This window comes from Sarcophilus harrisii, chromosome 4, assembly GCF_902635505.1.
Source record: "Sarcophilus harrisii chromosome 4, mSarHar1.11, whole genome shotgun sequence".
Classification (NCBI taxonomy): domain Eukaryota; kingdom Metazoa; phylum Chordata; class Mammalia; order Dasyuromorphia; family Dasyuridae; genus Sarcophilus; species Sarcophilus harrisii.
In genome coordinates, this window is record NC_045429.1 from 425,980,662 (window position 1) to 425,998,325 (window position 17,664).

Consider the following 17,664-nt stretch of genomic DNA (forward strand, 5'->3'; position numbering starts at 1 on the left):
GAGATGACTCCTAGGTGTGTGTCTGGGCCTCTTCCCTGCAGGGATTAAACAAATGTTTTCTCTTTGTACCAGGTGATGTTTTTAATTAGTTAATTGGATTGGGAAGGGGGTCTTACACCAGACCAGGCCCTCACATAGCTACCTGAACAATGACCAATTTTTAAGCTACTTTATCTGTGAAATCTTTATGAAAATAGCCTATGTGCATACATCAACAGTACCGTTGATGAAATTAGAAAGGAACAGATAGGTTTTTGATGACTATTTCTATAGCAGAAATTGATATAGACTCAAAACTGACTGAAAACTGACCAGAATATCCCAAACTATCTGCTGTTAATTGGTTAAAAAAATGCATTTGATATCACACTGAAAAATGTAAATTGAGAACTCTTTTCAAACAAGCAGTCTCCCCACATTAAAATTCTACAAGAACTTTTTTTATCAATCACCTGAGCACCAACAAGCAAAACATGAAAAAGAGATTTATTTACTTACAGAAAGGTGCAAATCAGTGCAAAGGACTTGCACAGAACCTAATATATAAAGAAAGATTTGTCAATGGTGAGTTTGGTTTTTCAATTGCTTCTATCTACAGATGATACTGTCCAGATTATATCAAACACTGGAACACAAAAAACCTTGTCCAATTAGATCCATGATCATTCAAAGGAGAACTAGTTTTTGTCCCTTATTGTCCTATTATCCTGTGGAATGGAAAGTCTTTTGCTTCTGTCTGTCCACAGTTCCTAGGGGCCGACTTCCAAAAGAAGGGCACCAATAATTAGCAAAGTGGAAGGCTTTGTGTAAGTAATTCCTGGGGTCACAGGTCTCTTCCAACTCTGAAATTCTATGGGTCAACTGAGATTTTATATATATATAAAATTAAATAAGATAAACACGTTTTATATAAAATCTAATGTATCATATTATATTACGTAAATATACATTATATTTTATACACAATATTAATAGGTTTTATTATATTTATACATCACATTATATTTTCATATTATATATTATACATTCTATTGTTATATATAATCATATATAAAATATATATTCACATAACATATAATGTATTATTATATATTGGATAGATACATTAGATGTTAGGTTATACATTAGATATTATTACATATAAATTATCTTATTTAATAATACACACATACACATATAAAAATCTGTTGACTTACAGAATTTCGGAGTTGGAAGAGACCTGTGACCATCTAGCATTATTGAAAAGGCATGTCCTCCATTGATGCATTGTTGGTGGAGTTGTGAACGAATCCAACCATTTTGGAGAGTAGTTTGGAACTATGCTCAAAAAGTTATCAAACTGTGCATACCCTTTGATCCAGCAGTGTTACTACTGGGATTATATCCCAAAGAGATTACAAAGAAGGGAAAGGGACCTGTATGTGCATGAATGTTTGTGGCAGCCCTCTTTGTAGTGGCTAGAAACTGGAAACTGAGTGGATGCCCATCAGTTGGAGAATGGCTGAATAAATTGTGGTATATGAATATTATGGAATATTATTGTTCTGTAAGAAATGACCAACAGGATGATTTCAGAAAGGCCTGGAGAGACTTACACGAACTGATGCCGAGTGAAATGAGCAGGACCAGGAGATCATTATATACTTCAACAACAATACTATATGATGACCAGTTCTGATGGACCAGGCCATCCTCAGCAACGAGATCAACCAAATCATTTCTAATGGAGCAGTAATGAACTGAACTAGCTATGCCCAGAAAAAGAACTCTGGGAGATGACTAAAAACCATTACATTGAATTCCCAATCCCTATATTTATGCACACCTGCATTTTTGATTTCCTTCACAAGCTAATTGTACAATATTTCAGAGTCTGATTCTTTTTCTACAGCAAAATAACGTTTCGGTCATGTATACTTATTGTGTATCTAATTTATATTTTAATAAAATATTTAACATCTACTGGTCATCCTGCCATCTAGGGGAGGGGGTGGGGGGGGGGTAAGAGGTGAAAAATTGGAACAAGAGGTTTGGCAATTGTTAATGCTGTAAAGTTACCCATGTATATATCCTGTAAATAAAAGGCTATTAAATTAAAAAAAAAAAAAAAAAAAAAAAAAAAAAGGGCATGTCCTCTATGACACAGGAGGCAAAAGCCATCCTGCCTTCGCTTGAAGATTTCTGAAAAGGGCGAGCCATTCTCTCCATGGAGCTATTTCTGCTTTCAGAAAGTTCCAATTATTATGTGATCACAGATTTGGAGTTGGAAGGGACCTCAGAGGTCTTCGGTTCCAAGCCCAGAGGTGAACTTGACTTGCACAGGTTCATACAATAAGGAAATGGTTGAGGCAGGATTCCACCTATGGTCTTTCTGATTCCAAGTCCAGAGCTCTCTCTCATCTCCATTACAATAGGGTATTTTTTCATGGCATCCTTGACTTACACTCATTTCTACTTGTTCAACCCTCCCAGAACATGCTGAATAATCCTTCTCTACAGGACAGAGCTTAAAGCACTTGTAGCAGCTCTCTTGTCCTCCCTATGGGCAGTTCATTGGGACTAGCCTTGGCTGCAAAGGACTTAAACCAATTCTCCATCCCCCTAATCTCTCTACCCCTCAGTACTTTTACAAGCCATCATTCTTGCTCTAGCTTCATTTGCTTCCCTTCCCACTCTATAATCTTTGTCCATTCCACTCCATTCTATGTGCTACTCTTAAAACTCACAGACCCGATGCCCCTCATATCCTGCCAAGTTCCAACACTGGGTTACTCTGCTATTTCCTCATCCTGGCCTTACCCCAATGCCCATGCTGCCCGATGAGACAGTTCTTCTTGTGCCAAAGTCAATGCCTCTGCAAGTCCCATTTTTTTCCTGTCTTTCCCAGAAATCTGCCCCTTCTATTTTCCTTCTAATTTTCAGTCGTTCCCTGGTTTCTTCCTTAGTACCAACAAACATTTTCAACACGTTTTCACTAGCTATCTGAAATGCAGGGAGTGTTTTGTAGTTTAATCTTCACCTCTTGATTTTCTTCAAGTTGAATTCCCAACCTTCTACAAAAATATCTTTTTGGTTCACCTTAATGATAGTTCCTTCCTTTTGATAAGGTAGAAACCATTCAAATTTTGAAGCCTTGCCTTAAAATTGAAATACTAATCACTATTCTTCTCTAGCAAATCCAGAACTTTATTTATTTATTTGTTATCACGGTAATTCTGTTACTGTGAAATCAGTTGCTTGTTATACAGGTAAGCCACATAATTATTTTCAATTGGAGCAAGGGTACATACTGCTGCTTTTGAAATTTTGAGCCTGTATGCTATCAAATCAGAGAGACGACTATGTGCCATAAAAACCAAGCAGGAGCAATGATGCTTTCCCTCAAGGAATTTACAATTTAACAATTAAGACACAACTAGAGAACAATTTTGTTGTTGTCTTTGAGTCATTTTGGTCTTCGTGGCCCCATTTTGGAGTTTTCTTGGCAAAGACACTGAATGGTTTATCTTTTCTTTCTCCAGTTCACTTTGCAGATGAGGAAACTGAGGCAAACAGAGTTAAGTGATTTGCTCAGGATCACACCATTAGCATCGGAAGAAGGATCTGAACTCAGGTCCTCCTGACTCCAAGCCCAAGCAAGAAGTTGCTCCATTCTCTGCAACAAGTAAATGTTGTGTTCAGAGTTGTGTTGTGTTGTGTTCAGAGAACACTAGTGTCTAAATAAGCTCAAAATTGAGTGGTTGTAGACTTGGGCCATGAAAATTTAGGGAATAGAAAAATTATCATATACTGGAGAAGCTGAAAGTTTCAAGGACGAGTTGATGAGACTTGACCTGGACCTCAAAAGAAGTGTAGGATTTTACCTGATGGAGAAAAGACAAATGAGAAGTGGAGAAAAGATGGAGGAAAGCAAATTCAGGCAGAGGGAAGAGAAGCATGAACAAAAAAAAAAAAAGCCAGAGAGGAAATCTCTCTGAATAACAAAACTGAAATAAAAGGTTCATATTGGGGAGGAGCCAGATGAGGACATACAGAGGAAGGCAAGTGACAGAGAAAGGAAAGCCACTGGGAGGAGGCAAAGGAGCAAGCATTTACATAGCATCTACTGTGTGGCAGGCAGTGTGCTAAGCACTTTTCACAAATATCTTCTCTGATCCTCACAACAACCCTGGGATGTCCATACTTCTAGTATCCTCATTTTACAGACGAGGAAATTGAGGCAAATGGAGGGTAATAGGCACCCAGGGTTACAAAAATGAATTTGAACTCAGTTTCTTGACTTTAGGTCCAACAATCTATCTATTGCAATACTGGCTGCCTCTGTGGTAATAGTTATGAAAAGCCATTTCCCTTAAGGAGTTTCATTTAATGAGAAGAAATGGAGTAAACAAATCATAAGTAACAATCTCAAAGAGCGTTTTACTTCATATGGGACAGCACTATTAAGATCAGGGCTTCTTAAATTTTTTCTACTTCCAATCCTTTTTTGCCCAAGAAATTTTTATGTGATCCTGGGCATACAGACATATAAAATAGGTAAGATTAAGGGACTTATCCAGGGTCACTAAGCCAACAGGTAAAAGACATGAGACTGGAACATAGGGCTTCCTGAGCTTTCTTATTTCTCCCTTGATTTTCTATCCTTGGGAACATTCTATAAGTACCTTCTTGTCACTAAAAAGTTATAGGTCCCTGGAGGATCCATTAGCACTCAGAATGTCTTAGTTTGCCCGTAAATGCAGCTGGTAGAAAAGTGATTTAACAGTGTTTTGCATGAAGTACATGTAGAGCCTGTATTAAATTGCCTACAATTTTGGGGAGACTCAAAATTTTTAAAAATGAAGGTTAAAAATTGTTTTTAAAGGCAATTGGGAAAAAATAATTTTAAAAAATGAGATTTAAAAAGGAAAAACATGATATTTATTGAGATTCCTTCCTCTACTCCCCTTTTAAATGGATACTTTGCTAGTAAAGTGGGGTGAAATGCACTTTTTTGTCTCCCAGGTGGAACTTACAGAAGTGTTGCCAAGAGGATATCCTCCTAGACTTATCTCTGAAGTGTGATTAGAAGAATCAGACATTTCCTTATGGACCTTTCTTTTTAAGTTTGAGCAGACCACAGCACCAAGGTTTCTAACAGGGCCTTAGGACAGGAAGGGTTTTTAGAGATCATGAGGTGTTACCTCCCACACCAAGAATGCCCTCTAACTTATCTGCCCAGTCAGCGACTCACTGTTTCTGGTGATTGGAGGGGCAGGGGTGAGAGAACACTCATCGCTAGGCACTCCCTCTCATTTGTGGATGTTCTACTGGTTAGTGGAATTTTTTTTTAAGTCTGGAGAGGACCTCCAACCCAAGCAGCGGCCTCGGTTCTGTCTTCTGGATCCACCAAGAATTAAGAAAATTCTTTCCTCAGATTACAGAACTCCAACTATTTGGAAAAAGCAATATTCTAAATGCATAGTTCTCACCATGTCATTCCCTCCTCAATAACCTCTATTTGCTCCAGATATCTAGGACCAAGAGCAGGTTTCTCAGTTTAGCTCCAAGCTATTTTTCCAGGCTTACTGTTCATTATTGTCTGCCCCCATACGCTATGATCCAGTCAAACTCATGTCACCATCTTTATGCCTCTGCAGCAGTTAATGCCCAGATGTGGGACATGTCTCCTTCTCTCTTCGCTGCCTTTCTGCAGAACTCAAATCAAGTGACACCGGCATCCCCCCTCTCCACAACCACCACGTAATAAACTTAGATATATTTTTCCTGATAAAATGTAAGCTTCCTAAGAGGAGCAATTCTTTCACCTTTTTTTTTTTTTTGGGTATTCCCAGGCTTTAGTAGAGTGCCTTCCTCATTTGTGTTTGTTGGTCAGTCATTTCAAATTCTTAGTAATCCTATTTTGAGTTTTCTCAGCAAAGATACTTTAATGGTGTGCCATTTCCTTCTCCAGTTTATTTGACAGATGAGCAAACTGAGGCAAACAGGGTGAAGTGACTTGTTCAGGATCACACTATAGTAAGTGCCAGATTTGAGCTCAGGAAGACAAGTCTTGCTAACTCCAGGCCAGCACTCTATCCATTGTACTGGATGCTAAATGTTTGTTGATTGCCTGAAAGCAGTTCTCCTGATTCCTCCAAAAGTTCTTTTCCACATTAAACATTGCTAATTCCTTTATCTGTTCCTCACATGACACAATTTTAAGTCACTTAAAACTTAAGTCATTCTTAAAAACACTTATTTACATCTGGGTCACTCTATTCTGGATGTCAAAATCCAAAGGGTCTCTTTTAGAACTTGGCTCTCAGAACAGAAGGCAGTATTCCCAAAGTTTTGCCCATGATAGTGGGACTATCTTCTAGATGTTACTTTAGACAATGACTTTATCGGTTTCCAAATTTCAACTTTAGCTTCATCTTGAGGTCTTACATCACAGGTGAGCATGTCAAAATATTAAACATTAGAGGAGTGGTTCTCAAATTGCTTTGAGTAAGGCAGTCTTTTTAATGTCAAGTAATTTCTCAAAACCCCACATGAAAGTAATTGAACTATGAGTATACAGTGATTAAAAAATACAAAAGGATGAAAATTTAATATAAGAAAAGCAGCATAATAGATGTAGCAGATCCTGGAATGGACAGGAAGACCTTCTGGGACATATCCTGAGTGTGTGATTCTGGGGAAGTCAATGCTCCTGGGACCTCTGAGACTAGTACTAGCAGAGCAGTGACTGAGCAGCACTTATAGAGAGAGTTTCCCCATAGGCATTCCCTACTCTAATGAAATCACAGGCCCAGGTCAAGGGAAAGGGAGAGGTTTTATGCCTGAAAAATAACAAATATTTCCGATATCTTTTATTCAGTGTCCAATTGGTGTTCTCTTATTTACTATACTGAACTATGGTGCGTATTTGATTAGAGCTAAATAATGATTAAAAATGACAATGCTTAGTATGTAAACAGAATATTGGATTCCTTACCATAATTCCAGAGCGTACAGGGATAAAGAGTCCACAAGTTGGGAAGCTGTGACTTGAGCCCAGGACAAATGGCTCATGAAACAGCTATTCACTGAAGGTTATACCCTTACTGCTTAACAGAACATAGAATAAACCACTAGATTACCTATGAAGCTACCTCAGGGCATAAAATTCTTGGGAATGCTACTTGAGAGTTAACAAGCTATGAACCGCTCCCTTGGCTTAGTTCGAAGGACAAAGACAGACAACAGGCGATGTCATCTTTTAAAAGCATGTCATTTTCAACAGTAAAGTGGCAGAATAAAATGGCACCATATCAAGTTCCTGGGCTGAATGGTCCTATCATCATCAGGGGCGGGAAAGGGAAAGAAAACAAGAATTTATTAAGCAGTGCCTGCTTTGTGCCAGGCACTGGTTTTCAAATGTTATCTCATTTGTAAATGAGATAAAGCTGTGGGTAGGTGCTGTTATTATCCCCACTTTGAGGTAAAGTGCCTTGCCCAGGGTCACATAGCTGTTAAGTATCTGAAGCCACATTTGAACTCAGGGCTTCCTGATTCAGGCCCAGGGCTCTAAGCCAAAACTTTTTAAACTGTGGTCACAACCCATAAAACCCCATGAATGTGAGGGAAATCATGATTTATTGTCAGTAAATATTGGATTTTATATATATATATCTCCCCAGTGTTATGCAAAAATTTCTTGGGACAAAAGGAGGGATCACACGTGGAAAATGTTTTAAAAGTCTTGCTCTAAGCTCTCAACCCCAGTCAAAAAAAGAGAAGATGAGACTTTTTTTCCTCACTGCCAAAATTAGATCTAGAAAGCAGTTGATACTTTGAAGAAGGAACCGAGATGAGTTAGTTTATCTGAACTATAGTTATTCCACATACAAAATAAGACTAGCCTTTCAAGCTATGAGGCCTGTGATTCTTTTCTTCTATGACATGAATCTAATAACACTGATGAATCAGTATCATTTTATGAAGCTTGATAACCAAATAGAATTCTGCAGACCATGCAGAAGAGCTTGATAAGTCTTCTATAATACATCTTCCCTAATAATAATAGCAATAGCCATTTTAATCTCTGTGGAAGGTATTATTTGTTAAGAAAAAAAAAATCATAAAATTTAATTTAATAGTAAAATGTTCCTGAAAATATCAAATTCAACTGTCTCATAATGTCAGGAAATTCAAATACAGAAAAGAACTTAATCTTTGGAGAGAGATTTTATTTCATTCACTCTTTCCAACAAGTTGTTTACATGATTGTCATAGATTGGCTGAAAGATTCTTCTAAAATGATTAGACACACACAAAAAACCCCCTAGCTATCTCGGACTTTCTAAGAAACTAACAATAATGCTCTTAGAAAGAGGTAGCAATAGCTTGGTCAAATATAATGTCAAGGCTGGGGGCACCATGTTCACAATTTTAAATAAAACTCTTACCCTGTCTAATTTCTTTAATAATATTTTTTAACATTCTTTGATAGTGGAAACATTGCATTTTTTCCACTTTTAATGCAAATTTTATTGAGTTTTTTTTTACATCATATTTATTTCCAAATATATACCTTCCTCCACCCACTGAGAATTCTATAGTCACAAATATTAAAATAAAAAAACAAAAAACTAAACTCAAACCAGTTCAATATGACTGACAAGCTGACTCTATCTGATAGCTTGCACTATATTCCCTACTCATAATTCTTAAGCTCTTCAAAAACTTTTAAATTTTTTTCTGTGGGCAAGATTAGTCAAAATGATAATGTATTAAATTAATTTAAAACATTCCTATCTAATGCTAATTAGGATTTGGTTTAAAAAATTTAATTTGAAATTTTTTTAAATGCCTCCTCCTTTCAGAATTTTTTCTTTGAAAACCTGTGACTATTCCATTTGTATTTCAGTGAATATGAGAATCATATTAACATACTACATTTCCAATAAATAAGAGAGGAAATTAAACCGTGACTTACAAATAGGAGGTATTCAATAAATTAGGATTAGTGAAATTACAAATGAATAGCCAATCTAGGTACTGTAATTGTAAGAAATTAAAAGAATTCTCCCCCCAATCATTAAAACACCACTGTTTACTTAATTCTTATTATGGATAAATTTATATCTAGAAAATATAGATTCTAATAAATTATCAAGTTACAAAATACCAGTCTTTCACAACTAAAGATCAGTGAGTCAGTGAAAGCTCAATATATCACGAATTCTTAACAAAAGCAATATTGACAATTCAACAAGATCCTGTTTTCAGCAGGAAATGAATCTATTTTCCATTGGCCAGGTTGGAGCTCAAGTTCAGTGTATTCATTTGATGCCAAGTGTTCTTTATCTGTGGTAATACCAAATTTTCCAAAGGTGTTTTTCCATATTTAAATTTCCCAATGTATCAAAGAAGGAATTTATATTTTCAAATAAATTCGTGGTGTATCTTCTATACTACAAATTTCTAAGAAAAGACAGCTAGCTAACTTTCTGTAAAATCTGGAATACAATCAATCCATTACAGCTGAATGAATTAACCTCATGAAGTGAGGTCTTCTTTGAGATCAATAATCTGAAAATTTTATCTTTAAGCTTTGAAAATATAGATCTAAATGGAATTTCTAGTGCCACTAAATAATATTGTTTCAAAGCAGAGGCTAGGAAATTATTAGCCAAATTATCTTAAGTCTTTTCAAGTTACAAAGTTTTTCAAAGAAAGAAACAGTTTCATATTTGTTAAAGTCTCTGAGATGCCAACATGACATAATAGATTAGCAACCCGGAAAGGCCTAGGATTCAAGGTCTGATTCAGACACAACTGGGGATACAACCTTAGGCAACAACCCTTCAATGCTCCAGGAAGCTCTCCAAGCCTATAAATTGGAACAAAATGTTGGCCTACACCAGCCAAATACCAAAGAAATCCGAGGTCTAGCAAACCTATCCCTATATGATTGACACCAAACACTACACAACCCAGTTCTTTGGTTAAAGAGAATAAACATAGTGAGTAACAAATCCTAACAGAAGCAAATGGTTGAATTTGGCTAAAGTACTTAAATGAACTTCTTTTAATTTAATCATGGTGCTCTCTTGCTTAAAAAGCTTCAACAGCCCCTCTATTCACATTTCCTACTTATAGGATAAAATCCAAGGACACATAATTATCTTAAACTCAGAATATTCATTAAATCAGTAATCTGGAAGATCAGTAGAGGAAGTACTAAGCTACCTAACTTACACATCTGCAGAGATAGTAAAGGTAAGTAAGGGGCAGTTCAGAATTGCTGTTTAGGTACATTAGACTACTTCTTCCCAAATGATCTGATTCAAAAATGTCTATAAACTTTCCTTATATTTCCACGAGTTAAATAAGATAAAAACCCTATTTATGAACTTTCCTTTGAAAGCCCAATAGAGTGATCCAAAAGGCTGTTAATTCAATTCAACGGCCATTTAACTAACTAGGGTCTGCTACACTCCTGGCATAGTACACAGCAGAGTTCGTTAGAGATTAGAAGATCATTAATCAGGGACAGGATGTTGTGTAGAGATTTCTACAAAGGGAAGGAAAGGAGAGAAGACAGATGACACAATCATAATGTGTGAACATAAACACTAACTGATGATCACAGACTAAGTCCAACCTCTCAATCTACAAATGAGGAAACTAAGGCCTCAAAAAGCTAAGGGACTTGACCAAACCAGGACTGGAGTCCAGGTCTACTGAGATCTGACCGCTAGGATTCCATCCTCCTCCAGCAGTTTGAATTCCTTTTAACCTGACCCTCCACAATAGACTTGTCCACTCAATTAAATCCAAGGCTGGAATTTCCATCCTCTTAGATCCCTCCCAGCTTTATTTCTATGATTACTGTGTTTATAACATCATGCATGCTGGTTAACAGGTTTTTTTCCTTTTTTTTTTTTTTTTTTTTTTTTTTTTTTTTTGCTGAGGCGATTGGGGTTATTTAACTTGCCCAGGGTCACACAACTAGGATGGTTAAATGTTGAACTCAGGACCAGCTGACTTCAGGGCTAGTGCTTTATCCACTGCACCACCTAGTTGCCCCTGGTTAACAGTTTTTAAAGTGTTTATAGAAAGATACTTTTTTATATGACTTCTAACTAATCACTCCATCTCTAGGCCCTTTCCTGTATCATAGGAAATGTCCCATGCTGTAAGATTCCTATTAGCCCCATGTAAAAAGACTCACAAAAACAAGAACAGAGAATGGGGGTCTCAAGAACAGCAACATAAATCTGAGCATCTGGAGGTTAGCAGGAAGCTCCCTTCCCTTCCCTGCACCAGGGCTGAGCAGCCATGCACAGTGAACCAATAAATCCCTTCAGTATTCATTGTTACATACTTTGTGAGAAATGTTCTGGCTGCTGTTCTGAATATCCTTCCCAATCAGTAGCTGTGTTTACTTAATTGGTTCTTTAAAATTTTCTTATATAATACAAGAGCCAATCCAACTTTTCCAGCTAACAATAATAGTACAATGGAGTTTTGTTTTCTCAATTGATTCGTATTCAATATTTCTTTTGTCCTATAGAGCCCAGATTCAACTTTCTCAACAAACAAGGACGGGAAGGAAGGAAAAGAAAAAAGTACTAGGGACCTTTAAATATATAACTCCTTTGTGATTACAATTAACAAACCTATAATTTTATCTTAAGGAAAAGGCTATAAATTCCTACCAGCCACAGAGATCCCCATAAAACTTTTTATATATGTCTCTTATTCATGTACTGGGCATTTGTTTAATATTAAGTTAACAACTTTCTTTGTAAGAAGCCTACAGCTACACCTGAAAAATGGAAAATAAAGAGATCATAATTACAAGCCAAAGATGTAACAAAGATGTAACTCTTTTCAGTTATACCAAAGAATCCAAGGCAAGGGACATATGATAACACTTGGGACATTTTCCTCAAGTACCTTGAAACGTTTCATTGTTGGTCATGTCGCCTTTAAGGTCAAGTCAAATAGCAGTGAGATTAAAAAACAAAACAAAACAAAAAAACTCCAAGGTAAATTCATTATTTTCAAATCAAATCAAAATTGAGGCAATATTTCAGTCTAAGAAATTTTCCACATCTCTTTTAATAATGAGGACTTATCATATTTGCGCAGAAGATATGCAAATGCTTTCTATATGTATACTTTGTGTGAAGGGTAAAAAAATACAGGCACAGAAAAGTTAAATGACTAAATATAGGGTAAAATGTCCTACTTGGAGGAAGCATCTCTTAGTCAAGGTTTAACATCTCAAAGCAATTATTTGCATTTATATCATAAAGCAATTACATAATAAATGTTCTGTCATGGTAAGGGGAAATACAGCAGGAAGAGGAAAATTTATATTATTAAAAAAATGAAACCAAACTCAAATGCTCATCAAACGAGAATATTTAAGCTTAAGTCAAGAACAGAATCCATAACATTCCAAACGGATTCGTCTCCCTATTCTTTACATGTGTAAAGCAGGTAATATTTCAATGTAAGAACAGTTTCCTTCAGAACTGAAGAAGAAGTCTATAGTGGGGCCCTTTCAAAGAAAGTAGCTAATTAATTCTGATTTCATCAACAATTTAGTCCAGGGAAACTGCAAGTACAGTAAGCCTGCCTCTCCCACAAAATCCAAGACTGTGGAGGAGCTTCTCAGTTAGTTATACCTCTGAGTCTTACCTTATAGGCCTCAGTCATCATCCCCAGAGAATAATGGAGCTCCAAATTGTGGACTACAAAATTCATGCTTTGCAAAAAAAAAAAAAAAAAAAAAAATTCCTAGTAGTTTTATTTTTCTTACACTTCTCAACATTAATACGACTAAAATATATCATGCACATGGAGATCGATACCTGAACTCCATTACCTCTTTATCTTTCAGGCCCAGGAGCAATACCTCTTCCATGAGGTTAAGGCGAATATCCTTAGAATCCCCGGAATCATCATTATCCAGGCCTCTTTCTTGGTTGGAGTCTTCCTCACCTTCCAACTTCTTTTCAGAATTCTTGCCAACCTCAGCTCGCCGCCGGCCTCGGTGAGTCAAAGATGACATTCTCACCTGTCCCAGGGAGGTTGGATAAGAACATATACATATATGTATGTGTGTATATGTATGTGTGGACACCTACAAGTGCATATATGCATATACACACATATATATGGTCAACCATCTTCCTTCTCAATATATATCTATATGTTACAAGAAATATTTAGAAATTTAAGTTGATAATAGAGTGAAAGGGAAACTTATAACAATGAAATTAGAAAATCCTATTTGCTTTAAAAAGGCAATGGCCTGATTTGCCTATGTATAATTTTTATCAAACTGTGCTTGCCTCCTCAATGATGATAGAGGGAGAATTTGGAATTCAAAATGATAAAAAATGAAAGTCAAAAATTGTTTTTACATGTGAATGAGAGGAAGAATTTAAATTCATTAAATAATAAAGTAAATATCGCATTTGTAAAAAAAAAAAAAGGGGGGGGGGGAATGACCCAATTTCTTCATATATCAAGTTAGATCAAACCATGAAACCAAGTGCTCAACTAGATGATATCTTTATGATTAATAGAGCATTCTTCCTGTCTAGAGCTCAAGTGAACTTTCTATGACCTAATGTAAAATATCCTCCACATTGCATCTACAATTAAAAAAGATAGGCAGCATGATTTATTAACATTGTTCATTAATTCATCTAATATACATTTTTTAAGGTACCTGGATACCAGATTCTGTGAAAGATCCAAAAATAAATGAGAAAAATTTGTCTTCAAGAAGATGACATTCTAGTAGGGTAAATAAGACATGGACTCAAATAGCTACAACACAAAACAGAATATAAAAGCATGTGGGGGGGAAAGATTGTATGAGATTTATTTGAAGAAAATTTTCCTTTAGAATAGACAGAACAATGGAAAAGGCTTCACAAGAAGTGATTGAGCTTCAAAAATGGATAGGATTTCAATGGGTAGAGATGAAGAGGTGGACATTTAAGCAGAAGCATGGGCAAAAGTGGGAAAAAATGTAATGTATTTCAGGATTGAACAAGCGGCACACTTTGGTTGATATTTAGAATTCACGATGGGACTGTATTGTAAGATAGAGTTGAAAAGGTGGGCTAGCACTAGATTGCAAACAGTCTTCCTTAAAAGCCAGACTACAGGGTTTGAACTTCATTTGATAAGAAAACGGAAACCTACTAAAGATTTCTGATATGTGAAAACAGTGATAAGGGCTGTGAATTAGGAAAATTAATCTGGTAGTGAGATGTAGGATGAACTGGAGAATAGAATGGAGGCAGGGAGGCAGAAAGGCTATTATGACAGTCTGGGTTAGAGGTGAGGAGGGTTCTCCTAAGGTGATAGCAGTGGGAATGTCAGGAGGCGGCAGATTTAAGACTATTTGTGATGGTGGAATCCCTAGGACTTGGTATCTTTAGACATAGAAAATAAAGGAAAGAAAAGTTCAAGGCTACAAGCAAGGATGATCATAAGAGCTGTAGTGCATCCACAGTAGTAATGATGTGAGATCAAGGTTAGATAAGAGTTCTATCTCATGGAGGCTAGTCAACTTTGTTTTACCTATGGCAAGTAAAGACTTCATGTTGTTCAGTGGGGTAACAAGCATTTATTAAGCACCTACTTTGTATTATGTGCTGGGCTAAGCAGTGGTTAAACTAACCTTACCCAGCTATCCATTTGGCAAATACATACGATTGGTCACAAGATAAAGTGGCAGGGAAGGTGGAGGACACCGTAATCTGAGTTACCTGGTTTTGAAGCTTCAGAATCACCCTTGACACTCCTCCTGTTCCCTTCTAATATCCAACCAACTAAATCCATAATACCTTTCACATCCATCCCCTTCTCTCTGTTTACAACCAACCTAACTCGGACCGCTAGACTTTCACCTGTTCTACTTTTTTAACCTGATAATTTTCTTTTCTTTTCTTTTTTCTCATTTTTTTTTATTATAATAACTTTTTATTGACAGAGCCCATGCCAGGGTAATTTTTTTTACATTATCTCTTGCACTCACTTCTGTTCCGATTTTTCCCTCCCACCCTCCACCCCTTCCCCTAGATGGCAAGCAATCCTATATATGTTGAATATGTCGTAGTATATCCTAGATACAATGTATGTGTGCAGAACCAAACAGTTTTCTTGTTGCACAGGGAGAACTGGATTCAGAAGGTAAAAATAACCCGGAAGAAAAACAAAAGTGCAAACATTAACCTGATAATTTTCAATCCAAACTGCACTATTAGTTTTCCCTGATGTTTCAACCTCCAACCTGCCTATATTTGCATGTGCCATCCCTTATTCTGGGACTGTGCTCTCTCCTCTTGGACACTTCCAAAGATTGGTTCCCATGGCCACCTCCTTTCCAACTTGCTAATCTTACTCCTGCCTCAAATTATTTTGTATTACATTTGTGCACAAGCTATGGCTCTTACACAAAATAAAATAATCTTAAGAGGGGAATTGTTTTTTGTTTTTTTTTTTTGTCTTGCATCATCAATGCTTTGTGCATAGCAGGAGCTTGCTTAATGTTTGTTGTTAGATCACTTCAAATTCATTTCATAGTACAGGACCTCCAGATGGTTCATCTGTGGCATTTTTTTCAAATGTGAAGGCAAGCTGCACTATCAGAGTACATTAGAAAAGTAAAAGTGTAAGGAGAAGGGTAATAATGACAGCCAGACCATTGACATTCCCATATGTGAATACAGTCACTGTGACTAAGAAGTGAGAATAAAAGTACAAGAGAGCCATGAACTAGAAATATTTCTTTAGCTGAAGGTCAAAAGAAACTTCACTATGTTAACAGGACGTAGAGCTAAAAAGGAACTTTGAAGGATCACTACTCCAACTGCCTCATTTTACCGATGGGCTAAGTGGACACTTTAACAGAGGGAAAGTATCTTAGGAAGGTCACAAAGTTACTAACAACAGGTGTGACGTTTACGTATTGCTTTTTTCTTTGGATACATGACCTCCTTTGAGCCTCCACAATCCGGCGAGGTGGGGACTAGGAAGAGATAGCGGTTGACCTAATCGAAGTGCCCACGTGTCAGAAGTTAGATGGGGGGGCGGGGGGGGGGAGGAAGGGGGGAGCACCTCTGATTCCCAGGCTCCGCACTCCATCCAAGCCTCTGTCCTGTCTAGAAGGACATTCTATGTAAAATAAGCCACGCCGAGCTTCAGGAGGGCCTACATGTTGACTGCAAGAAGCATTTAAAATCAACCATTAAAAGGAAAAAAAGAGGCAAAGTGGAATTCCTCAAAATACGGTTTCTCATGCAAAAGGAGTCCCAAGTGGGTCCACCCCAAGGGGGGTCGTTCCCGTTCCCGTGGGCTGGAAGGGAGCAGCCTTGGAAAGAGTTAGAGACTGCAGGAGGAGGAGGAGGAGGAGGAGGACAAGGTGGTAAAGGACCGGATCTGGCGCCGCACCAAGCCCACGGCCGAGAAACTTTAAGCCCCTCGCGACCGTGCCGAGGCGGACCGACGGACCCGTGCCGAGGCGCCGGACGTGGCCGCGCGCGCTTGGCGGCGAAAACCATCAAGAGGCGGCCGGACAGCCAACAGGTCACTCCAGCCCGCGCCGCTGCCCCAGAGAACCCTGGCGGCCCGGCCGCGCGGAGAGGCCTCGGGCCGACCTACCTGGCGTCGCGGCGGCGTCTCGGGGTGCGGGCCCGGACGGTGTCAGGCTCCCGTGGCTCAGGACACCTGTGCACCCTGCAACCCTGCGGGGTGAGAAACTTCTCTGGCGCCGAGGAAGCTCCAACTTTACTTCCTGGTCCTGGGCTGCAAACAAGGACTAACACATCAGCTTCCTCGGCGATCGCTAGGCAACCTAGCTTGGTGCTTCTCCCTTCGGCCAATCAGGGGCCGCCAAGGAGGATCCCCAACCAATGGGTGGCAGAGAGGGGCGGGTCTCCCCGTTATTGTGTTGCCGTCCAGACAAACCCCACCAAAAGGAGGTAGGTCGCGGCTCCGGCTGACAGGCGGCCCGCCCAATGAAGGACCCCTAAGCTGAGGGGTCGGAAAACAGCCCACCCTCCCCACCGGCAGGGGTCGCAGAGGGAGGGGCGTGGCCCAGAGCCCGGGAGCAGGTGTGCCGGCGCCGCATCTCGCGGGGAGGAGGGAAGGGACGGGGCGGGGGAGAAGGGAGATGGGGACGCCCGGGAGGGAGAGAGGGGTCAAATTTGCCTCTTTGAGGGTGGGCCCAGGGCGCGTGACGTCAACAGCCGGTCCTGTGGACGCGTAAAGTCTGGGCCTAGTCAGGGCAGAAATTAACGGGCCGATCTTTTTGCAACTTGGCCGGGCCAACCCTGTCGGGTGGGCCCGGGCCCCAGGCTGGCGGATCCCGAGACCTCCTCCCAAAGATCCCCGAGTCTGGCGCAAAGACGTCGGATGGTCCTCAAGCCTGAGGTCTTGGGTTCGAATGACCCCCCACTGGGGAGCTCCAGGGCCCTCCTTGGTCAAAGGGCGAGATCCTCCTTGCTTGGAGCCACCTCTTCTCCATCTTTGGAGCTCACATGTGAATAACGTCATTCCCATTCCCTTTGTGCCCACTAGGTAAAAGCCTATGTACCCCCTTGCAAAACCTCATTTTTCTATTATTTAAATAAAAATTAGAAGCCTTGAAAGTCACACAGT

General features: G+C 38.8%; 1 protein-coding gene across 2 annotated transcripts in view; it reads right to left on the reverse strand.

Annotated features, from left to right (window-relative positions):
- The window catches only part of GOLPH3L (golgi phosphoprotein 3 like), a 29,146-nt gene extending 11,904 nt beyond the window's left edge, over window positions 1-17,242 (reverse strand). The window contains exons 1-2 of one of the 2 annotated variants that reach the window (XM_003769913.4): window positions 16,666-17,242; window positions 12,869-13,060 (exon numbers count right to left, since the gene is read on the reverse strand). In XM_003769913.4, the coding sequence (XP_003769961.1) occupies window positions 12,869-13,054 (186 nt within the window). In that variant the 5' untranslated portion in view covers window positions 13,055-13,060; window positions 16,666-17,242. Of the gene's footprint in view, window positions 1-12,681; window positions 12,749-12,868; window positions 13,061-16,665 lie in introns of those variants that run through there. The other variant, XM_023503553.2, reaches the window with a different exon arrangement.
- Window positions 17,243-17,664: the final 422 nt, after the last annotated feature.